General features: G+C 40.0%; 1 protein-coding gene across 1 annotated transcript; it reads left to right on the top strand.

Annotated features, from left to right (window-relative positions):
* Nucleotides 1–4,092: 4,092 nt before the first annotated feature.
* unc45b (unc-45 myosin chaperone B) lies at nt 4,093–9,894 on the top strand. The gene is made up of 19 exons (XM_063490101.1): nt 4,093–4,260; nt 4,358–4,394; nt 4,508–4,683; nt 4,930–5,019; nt 5,112–5,279; nt 5,413–5,578; nt 5,749–5,919; nt 6,001–6,172; nt 6,248–6,548; nt 6,649–6,743; nt 7,250–7,391; nt 7,473–7,613; nt 7,794–7,921; nt 8,095–8,161; nt 8,331–8,444; nt 8,594–8,709; nt 8,847–8,964; nt 9,061–9,216; nt 9,622–9,894. Exons 1-19 carry the CDS (start codon nt 4,099–4,101, stop codon nt 9,892–9,894), a joined length of 2,793 nt encoding a protein of 930 aa, XP_063346171.1. The 5' UTR covers nt 4,093–4,098.
* The last annotated feature ends 434 nt before the right edge of the window (nt 9,895–10,328 follow it).

Genomic DNA, 10,328 nt, shown 5'->3' with positions numbered 1-10,328 from the left:
GATGCATCACAGTTCTCTGACTTCTTCACTACGTACGTAATGTGGAAAAGATGCCAAGAATTTACCTACGACATTTATGACGTTTCATGTGTAAACCTCTAGGACTATCACTAGGATATGGAGAGGACCGGCACACCCAACAGTCGTCATTTACAAAAAATGAAAAAATATTACTTGCACTTTGCATAACACTGAAAGTGAACTGCTAAAAAAAAATGTACAAAACACTTTTTTAAAAACACAAATGTTAATGAGAAAGAACAATGAAACCACAGCTCTCTATTTCTCAACAGTATTGCATTGTTCTTCTAATCTACAGTACTGTGCAAAAGTTTAAACTGGCCCCTCATTTTTTTATATATATATTTTGCTTTAAAGGAGCCAGACTTGAGTCTTCTTTTGAGCAATTTTGGTCTTTAGCAATATTTTACAGGCATTTTTTTTTCAGTCCAGTCCTTGTACCTGATTCTCAGGGGATTTTTTTATGTTCTTGTTTTTAAGCCACAACCAACCTATGAATCATTCGAGAATAAAAAGAATGCATTCAACTTAAGGAATGAATCCGTTTTGCGTCTACACATGACGAACAAGTTAGAGATGCAATACTATCTTTAGATGCTTTGCTACCAGCAGCCTGGTAAATGCAAAAGAAAACATAGTTTGATGGGCAGAAGATAGTATTTTTGCATCAGAAATCAATTCTCAAAGAGCTATTAACTGAAAAGCACTTCCTGCCATGCTGTGAACTGTATCTTTAAAAAAAAGTAGGAAAGTGGACAAGTGGAGGACAAAAGCACAAAAGGAGAAGTTGCAGGATTTACAAACTATTTACAGCAGATGAAGAATATTGAAAGTCACATCTTAAGAAACAGGACAAAATAACACCAAAGTCCTGAAACAGAACCTGAGAGACGCCTCTGACCTCTGAAATGATCTCAATGGGAGAGTGACTGTAAAGACGTCATACTTAAAGAAAGAAAAGGTCGAGGTATGCCAAATTACAGAAGAATTGGACTGAAAATCTGTAGGTCTGATGGAGTGATGAATCCAAATGAGAATTTTGGATATCAAACACACAATGGATCATCATACTATCAGTCACGGCTTCCCCAGAGCCCGTCAGCATTATTGAGGCAGTGTTGGATCATCTTGACAGAGAACAAAAGAAAAGGCCTCAAGACTTTAGCACAGTGCTGTATGGGCAAAAACAATTGAATGAAATGTTCAAATCAAATGTTAATGAAAAAGAAGCAACAGTAGGTCTAGGTAAATTCACTGTGGCAATAGAAGGCGAATCTTTGCTGGGTTGTCTTGTATATTGGTGTAGTACTGTATGTATTAACTATTTTTGTTTTTAAGGGACAGTCATGACTTGGCCCTGCAGTATGCAGATGGTCAGGGCAAAGACACACTGTGACTACTGGGGGTCTGGTGGAGATAGTGTCTATCATTTAGGAAAATGGCATTTGTTGCAAGGCTCAAAGTGGGATATGAAATCATGCTGCAATAATGCTTGAGGGGAAGCCATTTAAGGTTGAACGTACCATGTGAATGGTCATTTGAACATTTTTGAAAGGACTGGTCTTTTAAGCAGGTACAAACCCGTTTTAACAGAAATATTAATGATACAAAAAAAGAAGAAACAATAAACCACTTTCAAACACACTTTTTCACCCTATCATCCACATCAGACAGTTGCTGGTGAGTTCAGAGGTCAGTGCAAATATAATTAGTATCTCTTGCCCCAACACTAACAACATTATTGATCTTTCCTCTGGTCTGAGTCATGTATCAAAAAATGTCTACACAGTTCACAGATGGAGTTTAACGCAGTTCTAATACAGAGCATGAAACTGATGTGCTGCACATGGAGTTTATAGTTACTGCTAGATTTGAACCCTATTACATTTAGAAAACTCAATTACATAAAAACATAATACACTATAAATACAAAACTACAATGCATGCCCAAAATACAGAAATTATTTCCAAAAGTATGAATAATTGTGAAATGATATTAATAAAATGCCTGCAGCTGTCTTTTTGATATGCATGTCTACTTTAAAATCCAATCCAAAGCAAACTGATTTAAGACTCAAAGCAAGAGGCAGGGAGGCAGCACCAGAGGTTTTATTAAGATGAAGGCCAGACAAGGTAAACATTTGAACACAGTGGCCTGCATGAGTTGATCATAACAAAATAAGTAAGTGGAGCCCCACAATACCACTGTGGGAAGCTGAACAATCTGGTGATGTTGGAGAGGACAATCCGGTCTTAAATACTGCAGCAGTGATGAGACAACACAGCTGTGTGAATAACCACTGCAGCTGCTGAGACGCATGCTTCTCAAAACCTCCAACCAACCACTGAACCTGGGACAGAGTAGGTGGAGAGAAACACTGAGGGTCACTGGTTTTCAGGACAATGACAACTCTTCTTAAAACATATTTTTATCATTAGGCATGTGCGTACTTGCTCTCACTTTTTTTCCATGTAATTTGCAGTGATCATAATTTCTATTTTAGATGTTTTGAATTTCTCAAAGTGTTCACAGATTGTTTCCTTTTTTTTAATGCGTACTGACTTGTGAAGCCAGAGCGCTTCTTCATTGGAGCATCACAAAATGGAAAACATCTTAGGACCTCTGTTGGGTGTGTGTGTGTGCTGAGAGGATACCAGTTACAAAACGTTATAAAACCATCAAGGGGACATGCAGCACAGCATTGGACATTTTTGAGAGAATTGCTGAAAACCATTTGAGCCGCACATTCAAAGGATGTAAACATACACACACATTAACACTTGTGAGTCTTTCCACCTTAAACCCTGAACTCCCTCCCTAACCATCAAAACTAATTGCTTGATTCAATATCGAACCTTATGTACATGCTCTTTCCAGAAGCTACCAGTTTCCACCAGGAGCCACACACACACACACACACACACACACACACACACACACACACACACACACACACACACACTCTTCAACCCCCTCCTCATCAGGCAGTTGCTGGTGAGTTCTCAGCTGTCTGTGCCCTAAATAGACCTTATCAGGAGCAGACCACCTTTGAGGGGTTACTCTCCACTAAATTACCAAATCTAAAGTTTGGGTTTTTTTTTGTGAAGCTTTGGATCATTCAGCAACCCTTAAATTATATGTTTTTCAATACAAGTCATCATAAATGTACACCAACCTTAAGCACAAAGCTGTTTTTTGGGGGGTTTGTCACTGTGGAAAGAACCCCTTCGGTCACTGGTGGTCCACCTTAGTTCTGTCCCACCTCCTTGAGAGTCACTATAAATATAAATTGTGATACTGGTGGGGGGAGGTAACACAAGACAGATAAAGTTGGTAAGAAACACTCAGGACTACAGGTCCAGATCATCTACGCAGGAGGAAAAAGAAAAAAAAAAAACCCACAGAAGCAAAGAACAAAGAAGAGGACTGAAGAAGAGAGACTCAACAGAGATACAATCTAAAGGTACAGAACAGCTTCCACACAGAGCTGTGATTCTCTTTTGAGGGACACTCAGGTATGCAGAGGTACTTAGTATAAGGGTAGACTATGGCTATCAGGGGAGCAGGTGGAGATAGTGTCGGTCATCTAGGAAAGTGCCATTTGTCTCAAGGCTCAGACTAGGGTGGGAGATCGTGCCCAAATAAGGCCTGAGGGGAGGCCATTTAAAGTTAGAGATAGCATGTGCATGGCCATTTTCTACAGGGGACCCAGGTCAGTGGGACAGGGATTAGCAAGAAGGTGAGAATGAAAATAATTTCTAATTGCATGTTAAATTATTTTCATTACCACTCTGTCGTTTGTTTAAATGGTGCGTCTTTATAACTTTGAACTGCTTGCACACTTCTTTTCTAACACAATTTAAAGAGACAAAAAGAGTGAGCCACGATCATTATATGTTCAGCTTATTTGACATATTTGTTTTTCATGCAGAGAAAAAGTAAAAAGCTTAATTTAAATTTGATTGGCAGAATTTGTTAAAGTAAGCTTTGCCTGGTGAACACAATAAAACAACACACAGGTTTGATTTTACATTTCATATATACATAAATATATATATTTTCCAATTGTTTGCCAGATGGGAGACCCAATCCAGTTAAAAGAGGAGGGAAACAAACACTTTCAGGCAGGCGATATTGACAAGGCCATTGAGTGCTACACTAAAGCCATCAAGGTGTGCCAGGACAAAAAAGTGCTGGCTGTGATTTACAGGAACAGATCTGCATGCTACCTAAAAAAGGTAAGCACTCTGATATGGGACCAAAACTATATCAAACAGATTACGCTTGCAGGTTCTCTGACAAACTGTCTGTGATTGTCTCTGTTTTTTCTTATAGGAAAACTATGCTAATGCAGCATCTGATGCAACTAAAGGTAGAGTAATACTTTAAGAACTTTGAACAGCTGTAAATATTCAGTCAACAGCAGAACAAAAATCCATAAATGAAAGCTAGTCATTAATCTAAACCATTTGCCCTCATCCATAGCGATTGATGTTGATGCAAAAGACATAAAGGCTTTGTACCGGCGCTGCCAAGCTCTGGAAAAGCTGGGAAAACTGGATATGGCTTTCAAAGATGTGCAGAGGTGTGCCACGCTCGAGCCAAAGAACAAAGCCTTCCTGGAAACACTCCGCAGACTGGGAGCAGAAATCCAGTCCAAGGTCAGCATTAGGCAGATACAACTGCACACAGAGCACCATACAGGGCAGTAGAAAACTACATATACTACTTATCTAACTGCAATAAGTATCCATTAAACTCTAACATACAAGTAATCAGCAGGCTAAACACTGAAGTAATTTTCATGACTGTTCATGGCCATATCACCAAACAATATAAAATGTAGTCTACATTTCAGGAGCTTAGAGGAAATGATCATTTATAGTTACATTTTTTTCTCTCCACAGCTGAAAACTACATTTTCCACAGATTCGAGGGTACAAAACATGTTTGACATTCTCTTCGATGAAGAGAGCGAAAAGGACAAGAAGGAGAAGGTGAGGATTTTCTAAACTTCCTATTTCTATATTTGTTGTGGCAACAAAGGTCATCTGTGATTTTCACACAGTCTAACTTCTTCAACCTCTAGGCTGCCAACAACTTGATTGTCCTTTCGAGGGAAGACGCTGGAGCAGAGAGAATTTTCCAGAATAATGGAGTGACTCTGCTACTCAATATGATCGAGACTGGCAAACCAGAAATGATCCTGGCTGCTGTCCGTACGCTGTCAGGAATGTGCACGGGACATAAGGCTCGCGTGAGTCACGGTGCATGCAAAGTGAAACTTTCAGCAACTCTTTATAAATATATAAAATTCCCATGCCCATGTCACCGGATGTATGATTTGCTTCCCATTTTCCTTACAAAACCCTTTACACTTACTCCAACAGGCAATGGCCATCATTCAGATGATGGGTGTTGATAAAATGTGCAGCATCATGGCTCTTGACAATGAGGAGATTGCACTGGCAGCCTGCAACCTCTTCCAGTGCATCAATGATTCCCTCACTGGTGGAGATACACGAGAATATGGGAAAGAAGCAGACCTGGTTATGGGTATGAGAGAATAATTATGTGTAATAAGTATCAGTTAGATTGTCTACTTCTTTTTTCATCCTTACTCCTAAAACCACAGACTTCATTCTAAAAGGGCTCCTCTATTGGTGGTATTTTTCACTGTATTATTGACTGATGGACAATCTTTGATTTAATGTGTCTCCCCACAGATCCATCTAAAGACTTGAAAACTATTCTTCTTTCTCTGTTGGAGATGGTTGCCAGTAAAAAGGTGTCTGGCCATGGCAGAGACCAGGCATTAAACCTCCTGAGCAAGAATGTACCTCGCAAAGAGAAGAAGGAGACGGACCATTCCAAAACCCTTTTTACTATTGACCATGGTGAGCCCGACACCTGATTCCCTAACACAGGCTTTTTGAGTGATACTAATCATACAACATCTGTTTTTGTTTTTTCTTTAGGTTTGAAAAAGATCCTCAAGGTTTGTGGCCAGGTTCCTGAGCTGCCAGACCAGTTGCCCTTGACAGAGAATACACAGCTGATTGCTAGCGTGCTCCTCAACAAGCTCTATGACGACCTTAAGTGTGACCCAGAGAGAAACAACTTCAGGGACATTTGTGACGAATATATCAAGTATGTCCATGAAACATTCAGTGTTAATAAAGACACTATAAATGAGGCCCCTAATTCTCCATTCATTTTCTAAAGATCCAAAATAGACCCCAAAGACATGGACAAGACCATTCATGCCATCAACTGCATCTCAGGGCTGCTGCAGGGACCGTTCGATGTCGGTAATGCTTTAGTTGGTCGGCAAGGCATCATGGAGATGATGGTGGCACTGTGTGGCTCAGAACGCGAGGTGGACCAGATGGTTGCAGTGGAGGCCCTGATCCACGCCTCCTCAAAGATGAGCCGTGCCAGCTTCATTATTACGAATGGTGTTTCACTGCTCAAGGATATCTACAAGAAGACCAAGAATGAGAAAATTAAAATACGTGCGCTGGTGGTGAGTATGCCAAAATGCAATAAAAGCTTACTTTATGTTTTTTTCTTTTGTCTCAGGGTCTGTCTGACTTTATGCATACTCATGCGTCTGTCCTCTGCAGGGTCTCTGTAAACTCGGTTCAGCAGGAGGCGATGATTACAGTTTAAGGCAATTTGCTGAGGGCTCCACAGAGAAGCTGGCCAAGCAGTGCAGAAAGTGAGTATTCACAGAGACTCTGTACTAGCTATATGCTAATGACAGTAATATTTTAAAAATACGATAAACAACCTTATAGAGCAAGGATGTTAGAGTCATTTTACAGCGTGGGCGAAATACAGCCCACTTTGACTGTCCTGCAAGTATAAAACATGAAGTTTTCGTTAATTCAAAGAAAATGTCAGCTTTTGGGTTTTTTTTTGTTTTGTTTTAAACTGTGAACAATGTAAGAAGATTTAAAAACAAACAAACAAACAACAAAAAGAAACATTTCTATAGTAGAAATTGGAAAAACATTGAACTTTGTCATTTACTTGTTTTTGTATTACTTAATTACTTGAAAATACAGTTGAAAGTCTATGCACTCCTTCACATTTGCTAAAGCTGTCTAGTGACCAGTCTTTGCTGGGCTGATTCTGGCCCTAATCCAAATGTTTGACACCCCTGCAGGCTTCATATTTGTCAGGTTGCAATCAATGATTCATGATCATTTTTGACTTTTCTAGGTGGCTCTGCAATCCCCAGATTGATACCAAAACCAGGAAATGGGCTATAGAGGGTCTTGCATATCTGACTAATGATGCTGATGTAAAAGATGACTTTGTGGATGATGAGCCTGCCATGCAAGCCATGTTTGAACTGGCTAAGGTACGGAAATAACAACCTGAGAAAAACTCAGAAAAGACTAAGAAGAGACCAATAACCTCTTCCTTTTCTCTGTGTTTTTAGTCCAGGGATAAGACGATCCTATATGCAGTTGCTTGCATCCTGGTTAACTGCACTAACTCCTATGAAAAGAAAGAAATTCTCCCTGAGCTGGTTCAGCTGGCCAAGTTTTCAAAACAACATGTGCCTGAGCAACACCCCAAAGTAAGAAAATAATGTAAAAGTAAACTGATGATTCAACAAACAGAACAGAAAATGTCACACACACACACACACACACACACACACACACACACACACACACACACACACACACACACACACACACACACACACACACACACACACACATATATACACATATGATGCATTTTTTCTTGTCAGGACAAGAAGGACTTTGTTGAGAAGAGAGTGAAAAGGCTGCTGAAGGCCGGAGTCACATCAGCTCTTGCTGTCATGGTGAAAGCAGACAACACCATCTTGACGGATCAAACCAAAGAGATGCTGGCAAGGTGGGAAAGAAAAAAAAAGAAAAAAAGACTGATGAGGCGTAACAAAATATGTAAAACGAAAGCACATACTGTATCTCCCTGGAATCTTACTGGGTCATCTTGTGACGTTTGTAGTCTAGAGGGGAATTCCAGTGACATCATGACTGTTTAACACATTTTTTTTTAATCTTTAGGGTTTTCTTGGCCTTGTCAGAGGATCCCAGAGAACGCGGTACTATTGTTGCCCAGGGTGGAGGAAAGGTAAGCAGTTTTTTAAAAAAAAAATTAAAAAATTAAAGTAGACTTGAATTTATGGCACTCTATAAAGCCACGGTTAGATACAAGGTCAGAGCAAGCATGTCAGGATTTGTACTGATCAACTTAAACAAATTCCACACGTGTATGTTAAAGTTATTTAAACTGTCCTCAGGCTCTCATACCACTCGCTCTTGAAGGAACAGAAGCAGGAAAGGTGAAAGCCAGCCATGTCATTGCCAAAATAGCTGCCATTTCCAACCCAGAAATCGCCTTCCCTGGTGAGAGGGTAAGACAGAAGCTCCTTTGTTTTCTTCAGTGACAGTTTTGCCCGTGGGAATGATTTTTTTTAAATGGTTTAAGTGTTTGGACTTGTTTTTACTTGGACTCTGTGTCATACCTATTCAGCTGTCACTTACATCTTTTATTGTTTCACAGGTGTATGAGGTAATACGTCCTTTAGTGAACCTCCTTCACACAGACAGAGACGGCATGCAGAACTATGAAGCTCTGAGAGGTCTCACCAACTTGGCTGGTTTCAGTGAAAAACTGAGGTGAGATTTTTTTTTCTTTTTAAGATCACATGAATGAATGGACACTGTGACATTAAGTAACTCATTTTCTATACAACAGTTTGCTACATTCTGCAGATTTTTTCATTTTCAATTATAACCTTCATCTGTTTTTGTAGAGTGAAGATTGTGAAAGAGAAGGCTTTGCCCGAGATTGAGAACTACATGTTTGAAGAGAATGACCAGATCAGATTGGCTGCCACTGAATGCATGTGCAACCTGGTGACATGTAAAGAGGTGAGGACAGCTGCAAACACATAATGATGGAGGGCACACAGTAAGTAGGTATTCCAACAGGTTGGCCAAAAATGAAATGAACTCCGTATGCTTTAGGTGCAGGATCGCTACCTGGAAGATGGCAATGATAAGCTGAAGTTGCTGGTGTTGCTCTGCGGCGAAGATGACGACAAACTTCAGATAGCTGCAGCTGGAGCTCTGGCCATGATCACAGCTGCTCAGAAGAAGCTGTGCACCAAAATGACTCTGGTGGTATGTGCAACAGTTTACTACAGCCCACCCCCATCTCTGATTTTTCTTTTTGTATAGAGATATCACATAAATGAGGTGATTTTGAAAACTTTAAGATGTACTTCTACAGTTACATGGACAGTAGCTTTTTGGACAATAACACAGTTTTGCCTCTGTTACTGCTAAAGTGTATATACAAATATCTGTAATTTCTAAACAGTTCATGCAACACTTTTGTTAAATCCCTGTGAATTAAAACTAAAAGTCTGCACTACAGTCACATCTTCACTGTTTGATCACAGGCAAAACTACAAAAAACATATCACTGTCTGAAAACTTACAGAGTCAGGTGTATATTAGCCAATGATGTTTATGTTTAAAAAAAAACACAGTGTCACTGACAGAGTACCTTATCTGTACCAACAGACTTCCCAGTGGCTTGAGATCCTGCAGAGGTTATGCCTTCACAGCAATGCTCAGGTTCAACACCGCGGTGTTGTCATTGTTTACAACATGCTCAACTCAGACAACAGCGACCTGGCTAAGAAACTGATAGAGAGCGAGTTACTGGAAATCCTTTCAGTGGTTGGCAGAGCGGAGGACAATCCGAAGAGGCAGGAGGCCATTGATGCAGCACGCGCATGTTTGGTCAAAGCTATGGATCTGGGTCTCATCAAACCCTTCACCAGCCCTTCTTAAAGGAAAAGATCAAAGGACATTCTCCCTTTTTTCCCCTCTGTTAAACAGAGATCCCCCCCCCCCCCCCCCCCCCCCCCAAAAAAAAAACAACCCAAAAACAAAACAAAACAAAACTGTTTTTTCACATAAGTGATTTTAGGAGTCATCACCCTGACTCCCCATCTCTAAATATAACCCCTCACACTGTGAAGCAGGGATTCTTTTTATATATACAGAAATGAGTAAGGGGTGGCGTGATATAGGAATCATATATGGGCTTGGGGTTTCCAGCGATTGGTTTGTGATAAAGCTGTAACTCTGTCTAAATGTTTAAAGACTGATGCATTTACATGTGTTTATATTTTGCCATTTGTGTGGTTGATGAGCCATAATACACCATTTAAATAACACCTAAATGTTTCAGTGTCTCTTTTTCTATTCTAAACTCAGTGCAA

This window comes from Pelmatolapia mariae, linkage group LG12 (assembly GCF_036321145.2).
Source record: "Pelmatolapia mariae isolate MD_Pm_ZW linkage group LG12, Pm_UMD_F_2, whole genome shotgun sequence".
Lineage (NCBI taxonomy): Eukaryota > Metazoa > Chordata > Actinopteri > Cichliformes > Cichlidae > Pelmatolapia > Pelmatolapia mariae.
Note: the sequence above shows the minus strand (reverse complement) of the source record. Positions and strands in the feature narration are given on the sequence as shown.